This window comes from Arachis stenosperma, chromosome 7, assembly GCF_014773155.1.
Source record: "Arachis stenosperma cultivar V10309 chromosome 7, arast.V10309.gnm1.PFL2, whole genome shotgun sequence".
NCBI lineage: Eukaryota > Viridiplantae > Streptophyta > Magnoliopsida > Fabales > Fabaceae > Arachis > Arachis stenosperma.
In genome coordinates this window covers 12767526-12788226 of record NC_080383.1, presented here as the reverse complement: position 1 = coordinate 12788226, position 20701 = coordinate 12767526, and the positions used below count along the sequence as shown (strand labels likewise).

The window sequence follows — 20701 nt, the reverse complement described above, 5'->3', positions numbered from 1 at the left end:
CTGTTATATTCTTTAAAAATCCTTGATCAGAAATATAATTTCATCCTAAAAATCTTTGTAATTGTTTTCTATCTTCTATTTTATTAGGAAATAAATTTACCTTTTCTAGGACATTTGGCTGAAGTTTTGCTTTCCTTGAGTGGATAGAATTAATCCAAGAAACTCTATTTCTTGTTTTGCTATTCTTGCTTTTTGCTAAGAACTAGTCCTTTTTTCTTTACATCTTTCTAAAACTATTAAATTTTTGAAGATGATTCCTTATCCTGTTTTGTAAAATTAGTATATCATCAATGTACACTAAACAATTCATTTAACTCTTTTAGATTTCTTCCATAAATCTTTGATAAATACCTGGAGCTTGTTTTAATCCGAATGGTAATACATTCCATTAGAGTAACACACTTGTTGATTCTTTTGTTGGGCAAGTAAAGCAGTTAATTTCTTTGTTTCTTCGTCTAAACGAAGTTGCCAATACCCTGATTTGCATCAAGAGATGAAAACCAAGTTGCTCCTTTTATCTTTTCTAAAGTTGTTTCATTCATCTTCTTATAGTTAATAACCATTCTTCGTTTTCCTCTTTTAATTTCATTATTGTTTTCGACATAAAAGGCTGGAGCCGCATGAGGACTTTACTTAATCTTATAATTCCTTTTTCCAAAAGATCTCTACATTCTAAAGAGAACTCTTCTCTATCTCTTGCGGAATAAGGAATTTTATTTGGAACATTTATCTCTTTTGTAGGATCTTTTAATTTAATGCTTACTAATTCGTTATTTTATTTTTAATATCTAAAGGATTTTCAGCACAAATTTCATCCAAAAGTTCCTCTATCTTTATTTCAAGATTATTTTTTGGAATGTTTATCTGAAAGTATAAATTTAAATAACATGTTTCTAATATAGAAAATATTTTAAATTTTAAGATCTTATCTATAGTAGTAGTTGGTATTTTTATACGTTTTGATTTTTGATTTATTGAAGAATCGTGTGGAACTTTTAAAACTATATATGTTAATTCTTGAATGAATGGATGATATAGTTTTAAAAAGTTATTTCCTATGATAAAATCCATTCCAGAATCTAACATATATATAGATGGAACAATGAACCTATAATTTTGAATAAAAATTTCAGTCATCTCTGTTTTTTTGTCAATTTTATGTATTGATTTGTCAGCTATTCTAACTCTTAATGGTTTCTTTAATTTTTTCCAATCAAGTTTATATTTGAACTAGCAAAGCATGTGTTGCTCCAGAATCTATAAAAGCATTTATAAATTTTTCTGTTATTTTTATAGTAATAAATGTGGCATTATTACTCAGTCTCTGAGTCTGTTTCTGAGACATATTCAAAAATATAGTCTAGGTTATCATCCGATTCCTCTAAAGGTTCCATAAAACAAGACTTAGCAATTTCTATTTGTTTAGTAAGATCTTTTTTATCCTTCTTTTTTGGACATTCATTTGCATAGTGTCCTTCTTCTTGGCAATACCAACACTTACAGTTTTCTTTTTTATTTGGGCAATAGTCACTTTTTGCCTTTTGTTTTTATTGTTATTTCTTGTTCTAAAATGCCTCTTTTTCTCCAGTTTGGATTTTCTTTTTCTAAATTGATATTTCTTTTTCTCTGAAATTTTTATTAAGCCCATATTTTGGGGTATCTCTTCATTATCCTGGATATTAGCAAATGGTTTTTTGCTTCTTGATATTCCTTTATAGACTTCTGTCTATGATTTATAATTTTTTTCCAAAAAATTCTTTATATAGAATCATCATTATATTAATATCTTATCATAAGCTGTTGTTTTTGTTGCTAAATCTTCTATTATTTGGTTTTCTATTGATGTCATATAATCTCTTATAGTTCCTTTAGTATGAAATCCTATGTAATTCCAAATATCTCTTCCAGACAATTCACTAAGTTTTGGATTAGTAAAAGCTTCTAATAAAAAGGAATTCAACCAATTTTCGAAAATTTCTTTTTCATTCTTTTTACAGTCTAAATCAAGCATTCTTTCTCCTTCCATTTCCTGGATTTTAGGAACGTATTTTGATGGTATTTTTGTATATTTTGAATCTTTATTTATAAACCCTTTTTAAAAGCATAATTATCAAACCTGTTTCCCATTTATATTGAGATTGGTTATCTTTAGATGTTCCAGCTTCATTTTTACTTGTATTGGAATTGCTGGTTCTTCGTCACTTGAATAATCTAGGATGTGTTCTTCATTTTCTATATTTTCAGAATTTACTAATTCTTCTTCTATTTGAAATCCTTGTTCCATAATATTATTTTCTGAGCCATTTTTAATTGTTTAAAAAGCATTGTAACTTCTAATTTTTCTTCAATATTCATAATTTTAGTGGAGGTTTTACTTTTAGATCTGTTATGTTGATTATATTTTGAAATTTTTCTTCTTTGGGATTCTCTTTTTCTTTATTTCTTTGAAATTTTATGGATACTAATATTTCTTCAAGCATATCTACTATAGAATTTAATTGTGGGTTAAAAGTATGATAAAGATGTGGGGAATCATTTCCATGGTAACATTTCTTAGAAATTCCGTGTGAAAAATAAGTTTTTTCAGGTTTTTGAAGTCCTTCAATAAAACTTATAGTAAAATAAAGATTTTGAGAAAAATCATTTTGTATTAATTTTAAAAATTCGGTGTCATTACAGTTAACATTAGTTAAAATCATTAATTTTTGATCTATTGATTTTGATAACTTGATTATTTCTTCTCTTAAATCTTCTAATTTACTTTTTTCTATTAGGTGACGCTTTTCTTTATAAAGAGTTACAGTTTAAAGTGTGACTTTAGAAAGTGTGGTGTAAACAAATCTTTAAATCTGTACCAATTTTGATCTGTATACTAAAATTCACCTATATTCCATTGTGCTGATGTGCTTTTACTAAAGTCTGCGTGGCATGTTTCCATGCTTCTACTTCCTTCGTCTGCGGTTATCTTTCAACATTTTTTATATTAGCCACCAAGATATAGTATTAGGAGAATATTATACGTATATTTTAAATATATTTAATTTTAATATTAAAAAATAATTAATAAAAAATAACAAATATTTATCATTATATACCATATAAAATGATTACCTTTTACAATAAAATATATACGAATTCCTTATTTTATTGTCACATTGTTATTTTTATTTTTATCCTTATTTTTTTATCTTTTATTAGATATACTCCATTATTGATATTTTGATTATTTTAACATCAAAAGAAAATACTGAATAGAATATAACTAAAAGGAGGATCTATTAAAAAGACAATTATATAATAACCAGAGACTTAAATAACAAGCTTGTTTGGGGTGTTATTAAGAAACAGAAATTCATTTTAATAAAAAAGATTTTTTTTATTTTTTAATAATTTTTTAGTAATTGTTGATCGAAAAGATTTTCGATCCGAAAGAAATTGAATCGAAAGATATCGAATATGGGTTTTTGAGAAAATGTGTTTAGGAGGCTAAGTTTGGGAATTGCTGACAAGGAAGTTATTTTCGAGTTGTTTTGTCAAAATCGAAGAAGTTAAATCGAGGAGGGGATTCGATTTGAAGGAAGACTTTCGAAGATTTAGTCGAGTGGTCAAAGAAGTGAGAAGGTTAGTAGATAATTAATCACATGGGAGTGGATAATTAATCACATGGGGAATATCTATAATTATGTAGCCGGAACAATTACCAAAGGCGGTTGTGTTTCAAAATTATAATTTAGTTTAATTATAATTAATTGTAATTAATGTAATTTTAATTGACCGTTATGTAAGGGTAGCTTATAAATACTAGGAAATTTCAGTGAAAAGGGGTTAAAACTTTTATTCAGAAAAATACTTTAAGCACTCTCACATCCCAAGCGTATCCCTGGGTTTGCGATTAAAATTTTTTTTTCTGTAGAGTTTCTTCCACCTTCTTCTTCTTTTTAATTTCAATCCTGTTTGTATTCTTCATATTTCATTTAATCTTATTCATTAAGTATTATTCATATTCTTTATTTTTTCTGTCTAATTTAGCTTTCAGCATTTTATCATTATCATTTTACATGTAGAAGTCCTTTATTCCAAAAGAAAGTAACTTGTTGTTTTCCTTTAATTTCTTTAAAAAATCGTTGATTTTGTTTACAAAACGTTAATTTCTGAATTTTATTTATTAATTTATAAATTTGCTGTATTTTAATCTTTTAAATTTAGTCTAATCGAAGACACTTTGATGCACTTATAGAAAATTGGTACTCACACAGATGAGTTGGTTTCGCTCTCAGATCATTAAAATCGAACTATCATCGATTTGCTAAAAATCGACAAAACAGTAATAAAAATAAAAATATATTAATTTATTATAAATGATTAAAAAATGGTTAAACCTCTTATATATAAGAATTCAATACAATCTAATTAGTTCAATGACAAAAAAATATATCATTTAGTTTGAAATGATACGGTTAAAGAATTTTTATGTTACGATTAAAATTTTTAGTATTATTTTCTAATAAATTTTGCATAATTCAAAACTTCTTTTTTTTTCAATTTAATATCAAATAATCAATTTAGTGATAACAAAACACATCATAGTTAGAAATGACATAAAATTTTTTGGTAAAAAATACAAAAAAATTAAAGATTTCAAGTCCAAAATTTTAGCTCACTCAATCAGCAAAATACATTCAAATATATTTTTATACAAAAAAAAATTATTAAATTATTATAAATGACACAGAAATAACTAGACCTCTTATATATGAATTCAATACCACCCAACTAATTTAATGATAAGAAAAATAATCATTTAATTGAAAATTACACGGTTAAAAATTTTGATATCAAAATTAAGAAACCTATTGTGTCACAGTTAAAAAATTTCGGTGCTATCTTTTGATAAATTATGCATAACTCAAAACTCATTTTCTTGTTTTTACATTCTCATCATTCTTGTTTCACCTTCTTAGTAAGAATCTGTGTTACGAACATACCTCTAAGTTTTATTTTATTTTAATTTTATCCTAAAAGCTTTTGAATTACATCAAATATGTCATTAATAGACTAATTTTTCAAAAATTTTAGGATCAATCCAGTAATAATTTTACAGAATAATTTTTAACACAAACAAACTAAATATAATTTTCATACATTTTTATTAAATTAGTCCTAATTTTTGTGAAAATTTAGCTATCTGACATATTTAATGTAAATTGAAAACGTTAAAAACAAAATTAAAATAAAATAAAATTTAAAGATATTTTTAAAATTTTAAAAATAAAATATATTTTATTCTTAAAAATATTAAAATAAAATTAATATAAAGATTAAATATAAATATTAATTAATATATAAAATTATAGAGTAATTACCCAAATCAGTCCTAAAAGATTTTAGAATCGGACATTTTAGTTTCCAAGAAAAATTAATACATAGATCAATCCCCAGTGTTTTACTTTGGCGGACAAATCAGTCATCAGTTCATTTTTCGGCAGAGTAATTACCCAAATCAGTCCCCAAAGATTTCAAAAAATAGACATTTTAGTCTCAAAAAAAAACTAATGTACAAATCAATCCCAATGTTTTTCTTTATTTGACATAATAGTTCTCCATCCAAAAATAATGATAAATTTATTCATTAAATTCTTATATATATAGTCACTCAATAATAATAATAATAATAAAGATTATTTTACAAGAAATTCAAGATTAAAACTATTTGATATTTTTGTGTTTAATATAATCAAAAGATGTCTTATGTAAAAATATATATATATATGTTTGTATTAAAAAATATGTATTAAAAGAAAATATTTTAATTTAAATTTATATTAAATACATATTTTTTTAATACAAAAATATCAAATAATTTTAACCTTAAATTTCTCGTAAAATAATCTCTAATAATTTTATTAATTATTATTATTATTATTAATTACATAATAATATTATACCATAATTTTTTGTATTTTTAGATAAAAATAATGATAAATTTATTTATTAGATTCTTTTATATATATATATATATATATATATATATATATTCAATCAATAATAATAATAATAACAATAATAATAAAAAATAAAATTATTAAAAATTATTTTACATAAAATTTAAAATTAAAATTATTTAATATATCAAAAGATGTATTATTTTAAAAAATATGTTTGTATTAAAATATATATTTAATATAAATTCAAATTAAAATATTTTTTTAATACATAATTTTTAATATAAACATATTTTCTTTTATATAACACATTTTTTAATTATATTAAATACAAAAATATCAAATATTTTTAATCTTAAATTTTTTGTACAATAATTTTTAATAATTTTATTATTATTAGTATTATTATTATTATTATTGAGTATATATATATATATATATATATATATATATATAAGAATTTAATGAATAAATTTATTATTATTTTGTCCAAAAAATATAGTATAATATTATTGTACAATTAATAATAATAATAATTATTTTATTTTATTTTATTTTTAGATGAAAGACTATTATGTTTAACATAGAGAAATGTTGGGAATTAATTTGTACATTAATTTTTTTGGGACTAAAATGTTTATTTTTAAAATTTTTGGGAACTAATCTGAGTAATTATTTTGTCGGAAAATAAATTAGAGACTAATTCGTCTACTGGAGTGCAAATTAAAATGTCCAATTTTAAAATCTTTAGGACCTGATTTGAGTAATTACTCAAAATTATATTACACATTTTTATTTTAATATTTAAACAATACAAATAATTTTTGAAAAAAAAATGTATATAACAATTTATTAAACTATAAATCTTTAAATAAATCTCAATATCAAAACAGATTAATCTTTAGCGGTTGAATTAGGATATCATAAACCAAAAAATTTTGGAAAAAGTTCTACCAATATGAATATATATGGTATACAAAATACATTTAATCATTCATTCGTATATACGAAACTACGAACCCAAGATTGAAGAAGCACGCCAATCTATTCAGTGTCGCACATTTCACGCACTTTTTTGTGTTTTCTCTTTCTCACGTTATGGCCTCTTCAGCTCACAAGCACCACCACCTCTTCCCCAACCTCCACGGAGGAGCCACCACAGCACCACCACCAACTCCCTCGGCTAACCAAACCTCCCTCCTTTCTACTTCCGACGCCGCCGACGCCCTTTCCCGCCTCCTCCACCGCCTCCCACCAAACCTCTCTCTCCCCACTAACCGCCGTTCCGCCACCACCTCATCCTCCTCCTCCGCCGCCACCGCCACGTGTCCTCCCTCCATATCCCTCTCTGACAACAGCACGGACATCCTTTCCTCCTTCTCCCAACTCGGCTTCGTGCAACTCACCGATCACTCGGTCCCCTCCGAACTCGCCAACTCAGCCGAGTCGGAATCGCTCGCTCTCTTCGACCTCCCTCAGGACCAGAAGGAATCTTCCTTCCCCAAGAACTGGCCACTCGGATACGAACCCGAAGAAGCAGACGAAGACGAAAACGACGATGAACTCGGACTCGGACTCGGCGAGTCATTCCGTCTTGACTCGTCCTGCTCCACCGAGTCATCAACCCAGTTGATTCTGTCATCTCTCCGCGAGTTCTCACTCTCTCTTGAAAAACTGGGCCTGAAGATCGTCGACGAGTTAATGAAAGGTTTGGGCCTAGAAAACCCGATCGGGAATGACCCGACCCGGTGGTGTTCTATATTATGGATTTCAGAAGATCGGCCTGGAAATAGACCCGAATATTCGGGCGGGTTTTACCCGTATGTGGTGGCCTTGCAGTACCAGATCAGGCGAGAGAAGAAGTATTCATTGCTCTCGGATTCGGGTTGGGTGCACGTGGTGCCGCACGTGGACTCCATCCTAGTCACTCTTGGAGATATTGCTCAGGTTTTATATTCTTTCCCCTTCTTTTTAGGTGTTGATGCTGGTGATTTGATTATAAGTCAAGTGTCACATAAAATATAACAGAGCTCTTTTAATTGCTGTTTATTTTACAAAAACACTGTTGTGAAGTTGTTGCTTTTCTTTTGGATTTTTCTATTTTATTTTCTGTTTGGTTAGTGGCTTGGTTTAGGAGGAAAAGGTTACATGGTCACGTAATCGTGTTGACCATTTTAATTTTTAAGTCTTTATCAACTCTCAACCAAAAAAAAAAAAAGTCTTTATCGACTTGCCAATTGTTCTTTTTCTTTTGCCCCTTAAATATGTGTTAATTGAATTGAACATAGCTTTGAAAACTTTATCAAATTTACCGAATCATTTAATTAACTATTCGTAATATCATTTCCACATGAAGATAGTCACCAATTAAATATATGGTTATCAAGTTATGCGACTCAATCCAAACTAGTTAGAGATGATTTGACTAAATTTTTATCTGGCCACTCTTACCCATCAACTTCACTCCTCGTAAAGTTGACTGCACTTGAGTTTCTACCATATTATATAAGATAATAATATAGTCTAATTAAGCTTAATGTTTTGAATGTTATGTAACATGATTTAGGTGTGGAGCAATGGGAAGTTGAAGAAAGTGAGAGGAAGAGCAATGGGGGAAGCAAAAGAGTCACGTTGCATCACAATGTCATTGCTCATAACGCTTCCTACAGAGACCACTGTGGCTCCTCTTCTTTTTCTTGGCAACGAAGACCAAAAGGAAGAAGAAAAAGCAGAAAGCGATGAAGAACATGGGCGTGTGTTTCACTCTTTTGACTTTGAGGACTATGCTTGGAGAGTCTACCATGAACGCCTCCTTTTCAAAGACCCACTAGATAGGTACCGTCTTAATTAAATTAAGCTGGATTTTGGTTACTGTCCTGAAATTGAGATATTAGAGACTAATTAAAATATATTTGGCTCATCGCTTAAAGCCAAACTTAATTACAGTAGCAATAACAACAATAATAAATCTCTTAAAATAAATATGAAAAAACCAATAATTAGGTAACAATGTCTCGCTATCTCCAACATTTCTATTTCAGGCCAGATACCAAAAACTAGCTATAAGTTGGAGTTGTCTTTTCCCATCTTATATAATGATTTTTTTGGTTCAAGTCCTAAAACAGGTGGTTTTTTTATTTATTTATTTTTAAAGCAATTTGTGTGCTTGTGTGAGGTATGAGGGTTTTTACCTTTTTTAGTTTGCTTTGAATTTTGGTTGGATGGTGAAGGAAAAAGAAAACAGAAATGAGAGGACTTGTTGTGATGAGATGTATATGTTCCATTTATTTATTTATTGGATTTATTTTGAAGTGTTTTAGGATCTTATTGGTGCTTGAACTTTATTTTCAAGTAGAAAATGAGTAAATCTTACTACTACTTTGTCAAGCTTATGCCAATCTTGGGTAGGCAATGCCAACAATTTCCTCTTTCAATAAAATGTACACTGTCAAGTATAATATATTTTTTTTAAAGCTAAATTCGAACTTCCAACCTTTGTTTAAGTAGACTAGTAAGATAGCCATTAGATTGAACGACCAACCCAAGTTGGTTCAAGTATGATATCTTTATTGAATATTTGCTGTAGCATTTTTTAATTTGAAGTCAAGGATAAAAATTCAGAGAATAATTCATATTGCTGTTCTTCGACTATTTTAAAATGGATGGAATACAAAAAAAAAAAAGGTTTGAGACCATGGTTGTAAAACACGAGAAATAAGAAATTTTGAAGCAAGTGTTTTTCTTTTCTTATGAATTTTGGGGGAAGCATGATGGGGAGTAGAGTCATTGTGGAAAGATGATAAGTTGATTAAAGTCCATTATAGTTTAGGATCCAGAATACTAAAAAAATAGTGTGCGCACTAACATGGCCCATTACTTATTAGGATTTTTTCAATAAAAAAAAAATCAAATATTTTATAATAAGATAATCAAATTTGTTATTCTTGTACACCAAAATAAAATTGTTATTGTTGAATAATTAAGTTTTAAATAATAGTATAATATACACTTTTTGTGAACATTCAATATATATTTTTGGGTAAAAATTTATATACATTTGTTTTTATATAAAATTGATAATTAAAATTTCTTAAATGATAATTTAATTAAATTTGTTAAATAATTTAACATTTTTAATTATTAACTTCAGGTGCGCACATATATATAATGGAAGTTTTTTCCCTTTCTATTTAGGCTTTCAGCTGCAAAAACTTATGCTTATGTGAACCTTGGTTTAACAATATAAGTGGATTAGCATGGTTTGATTAACAATATATCAACTTTTATTTAATGCTATTGCAAGCAAAAGCACTATGAAAGTATGGATTAGTTTTCCTATAGAATATAAGAACTCACATGCTGCAAATTTGGCTTAGAAAAAGATATTATTATTATTATTATTATTATTATTATTATTATTATTATTATTATTATTATATCTTAAACTTTCTTGACAATTACTTTAAAAAGACAATGAAATTCTCAACAAAAAATATCATTTTCGACTCTTGATATTTATTTTTGTGGGACTAATTAGTTCTTCTGTCAATATTTTCTTTCAGTATTAGTGGAATAAACTTATATGACATGTTAAATGGTTGATTTATTCATTAAGAGCCAACTAAAATTGATAAATTCTTTTTTGTTGGGAGTTTTGTTGTCTTTTAAGGATAATTGTCAATGTCATTTAGTTTTTTTATTATTTTTTTTAAATACATTAACTAAATTTATTCTGTAAAACTAAGAAATACCAGTGAATTTTAAATTGTTTTAAATTATAAATGTTAAATAGATGATAAATTAATTATTAACGTATTACATAAGTATGTTCTGAATTTTGAAAGATATCACTAATAAAGAGATTAATTAGTCTCATAAAATTAAATATCAAGAATTAAAAAAGATTTTTTTTGTTGGAAGACTGAAATCCTTCGAAAAATTTTCCAAGAGCCGGGATGGATATTCATCGTTATTATTATTGTCACAAAATTATTTTTTAAAAAAATTACATCACTTTAATTCACTTAAAAGTTAATTATGATATAACCAATTCTGCAAACCCACATTTATTAATTATGGGAATGGAGCTTGTTTGCTTGGGAGGATCGTCCACTTTGTGTACCTCTACAATACTCAAGGGATTAGTCATTGAACTTCCGACCTAATGGATACCCTGGTGCAAAAAAAAATATACTTAAATTTGTTTCTAAAGAATTTAAGATTATCGATATTTTGTTTCTTAATAAATTTGTATTCTCTAAAAATTATGATAATTATTTCTATCTTTTTGTCATTTTAAAAAATTTTAATTTATTTAATAATGATATTTTTTAGAATCTAATTATTTTATAATAAAATTTAATTTATTAAAAATTTATTTATCCAATATACATATATATATTAAAAATTTCAGCTGAAAGTGAGGACATAATTAATATCCGATAAGAACAATTCCCAAAAACTTTATAATAATAAAAATTTATTAAAAATTAAAGTATTTTATCTAAAATTTTATCTAAAATTCATTAAAAACCAATTTACATATTTTCTCTTTAATTTATAAGGAGTCTTTTTCTTTCCTAATATTCATTTCTTTATTTCCAATCTATTAGTTAACGTAAGGTGATGATATTTCCATTTATATATATATAAGGGATCGTTAATACTTTCAGTATCCGCATGTTTGGTTTATACAAATTAAAGTGATGTTGCAACTTAGCTAATTTTGATGTATACATCTTAATGTTAATATCAGATGTCTGCCTTTGATGCCTTTAGAAGTTTGCTTTTCAAAATATTCAGTTGCTCATGATTTTGATGTCATTATCTCTCTTGAATCCAAAGCTTCCCAACAAAGTTAATTAATTGTAAAACCTAGTATTATATTTAACGAAAGAAAGATCAAGCCTCAACCATAGAATGAATCACATTTAAGATATATATATATATATATATATATATATATATATATATATATATATATAAGAATAGAATTATTGCTGACTTTTATATTTTCTTCTTGCATAAGGTGTATCTAGATTGGAATTCACCTTTTGATTTTGAGCAATTCTTTCATATACCATTTACCCTTTTTCTCACATACCAAACACATTTTTAATTTCTTCTCCCAAAATTAGATGTATATTGTAAAAAAAATCCTTCACTACCAACCAAACTCACGTTCTTGCTTTTTTTTTCTTTTTTTTTTAATTGTAATTTGATACGAAATTAAGCTAAACAATTCGTAGTTAAACTACAGAAAATGTCTCTACATCCTGAATATATATACATGTTATAATATGTACATAAAAAAATTAATTATTATATATTTATATATCAATAAATATGTTGTTTTATTTATTTTTAATGTATATTTATATTTTACTACGTATTTAATATAAGTGGTTGATTTAGTAACTAATTTTATATGAATTTAAATTTAATACATTATTAATGTAAAATTATTTTATACATGTATCTAATTATATAACGATAAAATTTAGTAAAAATAACTATTTTTTATATTAACTACATAAATACTCACCTAAAAAAATAATTATAATTACATAATTATATAAAATATTTTATATTGTCAGTACATGAAAATTAAATTCATATGATATATATCCAACTGTCCACATTATCGAAAACTTTTTCTCTTAATATTTTTAAAATTTCTAATCATTTTAGAAACAACACCTTATCTAGTTATCTATAGAGATATCTATACTTTTCCGTACAATAAAGACTTAATCCAATTAATAAAATGTGATTATTATAGTGTCTAAAAATATTTGTTTAATTTATTAAAAAATTAAAAATTAATATTTAATTTAAAAATATAAAAATATATAATTATTAAAGATTTAAATTTTATTATAAAAATAAATTAAATAAAAATTAAACACTAAATTAGAAACACTATAAAATTCACTTTAATAGAATCATTTCACTCAATCATGATTCTGACTTATTTGTCAACTAGTGACTTTAGAGTCAATACCTTTTGCTTAAGGCTAATAGGTATCTCATCTATCCTTCAACACCTTTATTATTGGCTCCCTAGGATAGCATGCATATGATCTTGCCCTTAAATTCTTAAACATCATCATTATTTTTTGTTTCTCTGCTATTCTTATTTTCGCTTTGAGTTGGTAACCTAATAAACTTTCCTTCATTTAATTTCCTTTCTCTTTCTTTCTTTATACTTTCGTGTGGTCAATTATTATATATTTTCAAAGTCGATCTATCCTATAAAAGGTGGGTTTTTTTTAATTATTCTGTTGATTGTTATAATTTTATTAAATTTTTAATTTTATGATTAGATTATTTTTATATTAAAATATTAAAATTAATAAAATATTTTTTATAAAATATATACGATAAAATATCTAATTAAGTTTTTAATTATGAATATATTTAATTTGTAAAGAAATATTTAATTAATTTTAATATTTTTTATATTAAAAAAATTAATTATAAAATTAAAAATAGTGTATTAAAAAAAGTATAGAAATATAATTAAAATTTTAATAAAACTATAAAAACTAAAAAAATAATTAAAACTTTTTTTATGTGTCTAAACGTGGGTTATTATTGCATGTGAATCGAAATAGTAATTAATAAGTTTCATCAATTATCACGTCTAAATTTGATATTGTCATTCTTTTTTATATAATTTTATCAAATTATTCATTATTTTTATTATTTTATTCTTTATTATTATGTTTTATTATTGTGAAAGTAATTTAAAAAATAAAATATAATAAAAAATAATATTATCAATTTGAGAATATAACAATATTTACTTTTTATTTTGCTATACCAGTTATTTTTTGTGCAACGCTGACATTATTTCAGTGATGATTGTGTTAGCTACTTAGCTACCAATCCACCATTTTATTAGTTCCTACTGAAAAAAAATTAAAAGACTTTAGAATGCGCAAATGTATTCCCAAGAGAGAAATTCTCATGGCATGGCCAACCATTTTTAATATTTTTAATCATTATTTTAATAATATAAATATTAAATTATTTTTAATACATAAATTTTATTAATAAATATATATAAATTTTAAAAAAATAATATAAAATGTATTAATTTATATGTACAAATTTTGATAATATTATAAGAATTTCAGTAAATAGCAACGATTTTAAAGTAGAATAGCGGCGGTTTATGAACTGCTCTAAAATAAAATGATGTTAGATTGTTAGTGACGATTTTTTTTAATCGCTACAAATCAGTATTTAACAGTAGATATATTAAAAAAGGCGGTTAATCACAAAATTTTACTATTGTCTACCAAATTTTTTATGATATAAATATAAGTATAAATTATATATTTATTTTATATAAAATTTTTATAAAATATAAATATTAAAATATTAACAAAAAATAATAATATTTACTAACACATAGCATTGCTCCTCTCAAAATCAGTCTCACAAAATATTTAATTTTTTTCTGTCATATATTGAGATTCATAAATATTAAAGGAAGCAACAACCTTCTTCAAGGCTTGTGCCAACTGCCAAACGAGGTAAAGAAAAAGTAGAAAACTATCATTATAATAGAATTGAGGTGACATATATAATGAATAAACATTCTGGATAATTAAAGATGTGTTAATTAATTAATGGGAAGTACATAATAAATCAAAGGCTTTGTAGTTCGTTTTCCCTCTAGTTTTACAGGGAATGACTAATGTAATGAAGTCCATTTAAAAAAGTAGAATAATACAGCCTAAAAATAAAAGAATTCAAATGCCTTAATAGTTGACTTATGGAATCTGGATTCTGCCAATAGATTTTTTTAATAACATCTATATTATATTAATCTTTTTAAATATTTACAAACCATAAGTAATTAATTAATTATAAAAGTAATATAAACAACACTAAATATTCTATTATATATTTTCAACCAAAAAAAAATTTATCATAAAATAAAATAAAATGGTACATGATGTAATTAATTACTAAGCTAATTCTATGATGAAGAGAACAAAATAAAGAAATATTTACCTCATTTGAAAAAATTAACACATTCTATGTAATATTTATTCAATTATCAATTAAAGAGAATTTTCATTCTCTTCATTATTTTTCCTTTCCACTATATATATATATACCAATATATAATAAAGTGGATATTATAATGTTTATAGTTATGGTGACTACGATAATTATATAATTTTATAAAACTAAAGTAATATTTTTTTATTATTTAAAAACAATTTTTTAATTTAAAAAATAAAAAAATATTATTAAAATATAAAAAATATGACTTTAATTTTATTAATATTTTTTAAGTGTTGCTAAAGTTTTTTAGTCACTGTAACTATACTCCACAGTATAATAAACTTGTAGCTAAATTAATTGATCAAACAAATAATTTTGATAAACTGCTTTTGGACGGATAGATGATACCATACATCATTTTCATCATCCTGTAAATATCTCAATAAAAAAAAATCTAAATATGATCAATCATGGTGGCCCTCCTAAAACATATATACCATGAAAACATAACTATACAAGCTAAGACACTAACAATAACTTAGACTATGAAAGATTAGTATGAGAAAGAACAAACATGGTGAAAGCTGAAAGACAACAACATGGTGTCAACCAAAGAACCAAACTCCCACCCTTTTCATTTTGAGTGAGACATCTACCAACCTTAGCTTAGCTTGAAGGCTTTGAGATTACTCCTCACGTATTGTCTCAATTTTAAGAGGGAGATCTGTTGAAAGTAGTTGCCAAAAGGATCAAGGGAAATTAAAAATTCAAACCAAATTAATTAAATAAAGTAAAGTAAGGACTAATTAATTGATCCTTTTCTTTTGTCTTCTTTTTCTTTTTTAAGTATACATACATTTGTCTTATACGGTGGGTTCAACCAGTTATAATATAATAAAAAAGTTTTTAAATATATCCAAAATATCGGTATTCTAGTAATTTTAACGGTTAATTTTAATTAATATAAATTATATATTTTTATAATTGAGATTAACGATTAAAATTATTAGAATACGAATATATCTAGTACATTTGAAATTCTTCCGATATAATAAGGTTAGAGGCTTAGAGTAAGGCTCAAGGACTCAAATTGAAGAACACTAAAAATGAAATTATAAAACTTGTTTACACCAAGTCACCAATGGTGTTATTGAATTGCTTTTTAGAGGTTACATTCTCACATTAATGATAAGAGTCGCCTATGAATACTCTTATTTCTTCTATAAATTTAACTTCTCTAAAATGAATAAAAAATTAGTTTTTAGGAAAGACTTTACAATGATCTCAATCATTGATAAAAGAATAATGCTAAACTTCTCTATCAAATAGAAAAATATCCCCTAAAGCAAAGAAAATTATAAAGTAATATAGTAAAGAATTAATTGCTATTGTATTTATAATTTTTATTATGGGTGAGTTTTACTACCTTAATTAATAATAATCATACTCTCATTTTCTTATTTTGTCATTTTTCTATGTAAGAGGACTTCATTACAAAGAGAATCATATACAAATAAGTGAAAATTTTAATTACATAATTATATAAGCAAAGATATTTGATTTATATATCCATCCATTATTATTTTAAATATTTTAAAAACATATAAATATTTGATTGAATAATAATAACATAAAGGGGTATATGATCAAATTTGTTCTTAAAAAATCACTTATTATTTAAATTGATTCTCGAAAGATTTTTTTAATCAAATTCGTTTTTCAAAAATTTTAAATTGATCACGTTAGTCCTTCTGTGATTTTTTTATTGATAGCATCAAAATTTATTAATGTGATATGTTAAATGATACTACAACATGCATATAAGAATCTTAATTGACTATTAATATGATAAATTTACAAAATTAGATTAAATCAAAGCCTAATCAAGGAAAGAACTTGAGGTGTTGGAATCCCTCAATTTGGAGTTTATTTAATCTAATTTCATAAACGTATCATGTTAACCGTAAATTAGGACTGCTATGTGTGTATTGTGGTATCATTTAACGTGTCACATCAATAAACTCTGACGCCGTTAGTAACAAAAGTGATAAAAAAAACAAAAAGGACTAATTTAAAATATTTGAAGTACGAATTTGATTAAAAAAATATTTCAAATACTAATTTAGAGAATAAATGATTTTTCAAATACTAATATAACTATTTACTCTAAAATAAACCTATATATCAATATGATTAATATGTAGATCAAATACATATTAAAGAGATAATTAAAATATATGAAATTAGGTGATGACTTACGTGTAATTATTTTAATATAAAATTAATAATTAAAAATTATTAAATAATAATTTAAGAGTAGTGTTAGGGAGCCAATGGCTTAAGTGTACAATGTGTACAATGGACTAAATTTTTGGTTCATGAATAAAATGAACATCACGATACTAGTTAGAATAACCATCCGATACCAAGGATAACCATCCGGATACCAAGGATAATAAACATCTCAATAAAAAATTAAACTGATTTTGGGGTTCACAAAAGATCGAACTCTTGACCTTTCGAATCTAGAACTCTAATACCATATCTGAAACCACTCATCCCAAAAGTATAACCTGATAGGACAATATAACACTAATGGTCATATCTCTAATACTTCTTAAACCTCCATTGGCTCCCTAGACTTTTTCATAATTTAATTAAACATGTTAAATCATTTAATAATTTTCAATTAGATGAGTTTCCACGGTTAACTTATCTACTCCATAATAATGTGAAATTCTACAAAAACAGAAATAGTCCTAAAAAACACATAAAACATATAGAAAAGATTTCTCCAAGAAAGAAAGAGTGGAAATGGATGAACAAAATGGAGTAAAGAGATAAAGAAACTTGAGAGCTGAGAAAGACAACTCTCCCTCCTCTCTCTCTCTATCTCTCTCTCTCTCTGTTCTTGTGTTCTGTTTCACTTCCTTCCAAGACAAGGCCATTCCACCAAACCCCTAATTTCAACAAACAAAGTCATCTTCTTCTATCTCTTATTTATTTTTTCTCAAATGTGTCTCTATATTTCTACCTCTCTTCTCTCTTATCTCATTCATCATCTTCTTATCACATATTCTTCTTTATCATGCAGCCCTTTATCATTCGTCGAAAGACTCCGCTTTTCAACTCAGAAATGGGAGCAATGAAGGCAAGAAAGAACAACAACCTCTCTGTTTTCGTCGTTGTTTTCTCCATTTTCCTCTTTGGAGTCTTCATGTACAACGAGGATGTTAAGTCCCTTGCTGAGTTTCCCTTTTCTACTCACAAGGCTCAAGAAATTCAAGAATCTTCAAAACACGTGGAAGAAGAAACTACTACTGTGGTTCAAAGTGTCATCACCACCAAGAAACAAGAGGATATTAATGAAGAAGCAGATGAAGAAGATCATCGCAGTAGTAATAATAATAATAATAACGGAGACAGTGTCACTGTCACTGTTTCCTCTTCTAAGAGTTCATCAAGGACTCAACTTGAAACAACAACAACAACGGATAATGATTCTGAAGAACCCCAAGAACGAGTTGATTTGAAAACGATTGTGGCAGCAGAACAAGAGAAGAAGACAAAGAAGAATAAGAACAATAAGAAGATTGAGATGAAAGTTGTGGAGAATGATGATGATGATGTTGATGATGATGAAGAAGAGGAGGTAGTTGAGTTGCCACCAGAAGATTGTGACTTGTTCAATGGAGAGTGGGTTTTTGATAACATAACACATCCTTTGTACAAAGAAGAACAGTGTGAGTTCCTCACTTCACAAGTCACATGCATGAGAAATGGAAGACCTGATTCCCTCTATCAGAATTGGAGGTGGCAACCAAGAGATTGTTCTATGCCCAAGTAAATAATTTTTTTTTAATCAATTTTCCCATTTTTTTTCCCAATTAATTGATGCTAGTTAGGTTCTTATTGGTTGCATATTTAATTTGAAGGTTCAAGCCAAGGCTGTTGTTTGAGAAGATAAGAGGGAAGAGGCTAATGTTTGTTGGAGACTCACTGAACAGAAACCAGTGGGAATCAATGGTTTGTATGGTTCAATCTGTGGCTCCTCCAGAGCAGAAAACATGGTACAAGGATGGTTCTCTTGCTATCTTCAAAATTGAGGTTACTATCTCTCCTTTCTCTTCTTTTAGAGTTCATGTAGCTAAACTACATAAAAATAAATAAAAGGTAAAATGAAAAGAAGAAAGCTACTTTTCATTCTCTTTATTCATCATACATTATAATAATTTGCCATAACGATGAAGCACTTGTATGACATCATATATATTAGATTAGTAACAATGATGGGTTGAAATTAAGTGGGCCATTGACTTTGATGACCAAGTGGGATTAGTTCTTTAACTACCAAATAGTTTGTAAGATCTAGCCTTGGATCGGAAGATTGTGCCAATCACAATGGCAATTAAGAAATGACATGTTGTGTCAGGTGGGAATATATATATATATATATATAGATAAAAATAAAGTACCATTGCTTGGGATCCACTCCAATTTGATTGAGCTATGTAACTTGTGTACCCGTAATATTTTGTCTATATATTTGAACGATTCATTCTTTTATTGCCAAAGTTGATTAGCGTACAAGAAAATGTGAGTGTAATTTTTTACTTTTCTTTTTCTCAATTTGATTAACTAAGCTTTGATGCATGCGCATGCAGGAACCGGACCACACTACTACTACGGTGGAGTTCTATTGGGCACCATTCCTTGTAGAGTCAAATTCAGATGATCCAAACATGCACAGCATATTGAACCGGATAATCATGCCTGAATCCATTGAAAAGCATGGTGTGAATTGGATTAATGTGGACTACTTGATCTTCAACACATATATTTGGTGGATGAACACTTTCGCCATGAAAGTCTTGTGAGCACAATAATATATACACTATTTCTTGTTTTCTAAGTTATCTTATTCTTAGCTTTGAAGCAAATTCATGACACTGATCCTTATGCAATGTATAGACGAGGGACGTTTGATGAAGGGTCCACGGAATATGATGAAGTGCCAAGGCCAGTAGCATATGCGAGAGTGCTTGATACATGGTCAAAATGGGTGGATGCCAACATTGACCCAAATAGAACCAAAGTTTTCTTCACCAGCACCTCCCCTCTTCATATCAAGTAATTAATCACTAACCTTTTGGATTTTGCTAGTTTATTTGGTGAATGGTAACGCACCATTGTACTTAATAATAATGAATAAATTTGCACATTATAGGAGTGAGGATTGGAACAACCCAGAAGGCATAAAATGTGCCAAGGAAACCACTCCGGTTACAAACATGTCCACTCCATTGAATGTGGGAACAGATAGAAGACTTTTTGTGATAGCCAACAATGTGACAAAGTCAATGAAGGTTCCAGTGTATTTCATTAACATAACAACATTATCAGAGTTCAGGAAAGATGCACATACATCTGTTTATACCATTCGCCAAGGGAAGATGCTAACAAAAGAACAGCAAGCTGACCCAGCTACTTATGCAGATTGCATCCATTGGTGTCTACCAGGATTGCCTGACACTTGGAATGAGTTCCTTTACACACGTATCATTTCTCAATCTTGACCCCAAATACATATAGATACTTTGATACAATACTTCTCATTTTTCTCTTTTTTACTTAATTGTTATTCTTTCTCTTTTACTTAAAGAAAAAGTTCTCCTTTTTTGGTCCCCTTCAGTGCAACAGCGTTTGTTGTCCCTATAAGCTTTTTTGTTACTCAA

The 20701-nt window shown here is 26.7% G+C and overlaps 2 protein-coding genes across 3 annotated transcripts; both read left to right on the top strand.

Annotated features, from left to right (window-relative positions):
• The first annotated feature begins 6953 nt into the window (after positions 1 to 6953).
• LOC130942125 (1-aminocyclopropane-1-carboxylate oxidase 2) lies at positions 6954 to 9253 on the top strand. The gene is made up of 2 exons (XM_057870822.1): positions 6954 to 7889; positions 8509 to 9253. Exons 1-2 carry the CDS (start codon positions 7041 to 7043, stop codon positions 8791 to 8793), a joined length of 1134 nt encoding a protein of 377 aa, XP_057726805.1. The 5' UTR covers positions 6954 to 7040; the 3' UTR covers positions 8794 to 9253.
• Positions 9254 to 17744: 8491 nt separating this feature from the next.
• Positions 17745 to 20651, top strand: LOC130941911 (xylan O-acetyltransferase 1-like). Of its 2 annotated transcripts, XM_057870551.1 has the most exons (6): positions 17745 to 17944; positions 18061 to 18809; positions 18902 to 19073; positions 19631 to 19839; positions 19938 to 20096; positions 20194 to 20651. In XM_057870551.1, exons 2-6 carry the CDS (start codon positions 18103 to 18105, stop codon positions 20540 to 20542), a joined length of 1596 nt encoding a protein of 531 aa, XP_057726534.1. In that variant the 5' UTR covers positions 17745 to 17944; positions 18061 to 18102; the 3' UTR covers positions 20543 to 20651. The 2 variants fall into 2 exon arrangements, with proteins under 2 accessions (XP_057726534.1, XP_057726533.1); XM_057870550.1 differs by having other exon boundaries at positions 17745 to 18809.
• The last annotated feature ends 50 nt before the right edge of the window (positions 20652 to 20701 follow it).

Bases quoted from the DNA above. Each gene is read 5' to 3' on its own strand.
- LOC130941911 (XM_057870550.1), top strand. From the start codon at position 18,055: ATGCAGCCCTTTATCATTCGTCGAAAGACTCCGCTTTTCAACTCAGAA. The intron at 19,840-19,937 runs GTGAGCACAATA...TGCAATGTATAG, and splicing joins ACTTTCGCCATGAAAGTCTT to ACGAGGGACGTTTGATGAAG. The intron at 20,097-20,193 runs GTAATTAATCAC...TGCACATTATAG, and splicing joins ACCTCCCCTCTTCATATCAA to GAGTGAGGATTGGAACAACC.
- LOC130942125 (XM_057870822.1), top strand. From the start codon at position 7,041: ATGGCCTCTTCAGCTCACAAGCACCACCACCTCTTCCCCAACCTCCAC. The intron at 7,890-8,508 runs GTTTTATATTCT...AACATGATTTAG, and splicing joins CTCTTGGAGATATTGCTCAG to GTGTGGAGCAATGGGAAGTT.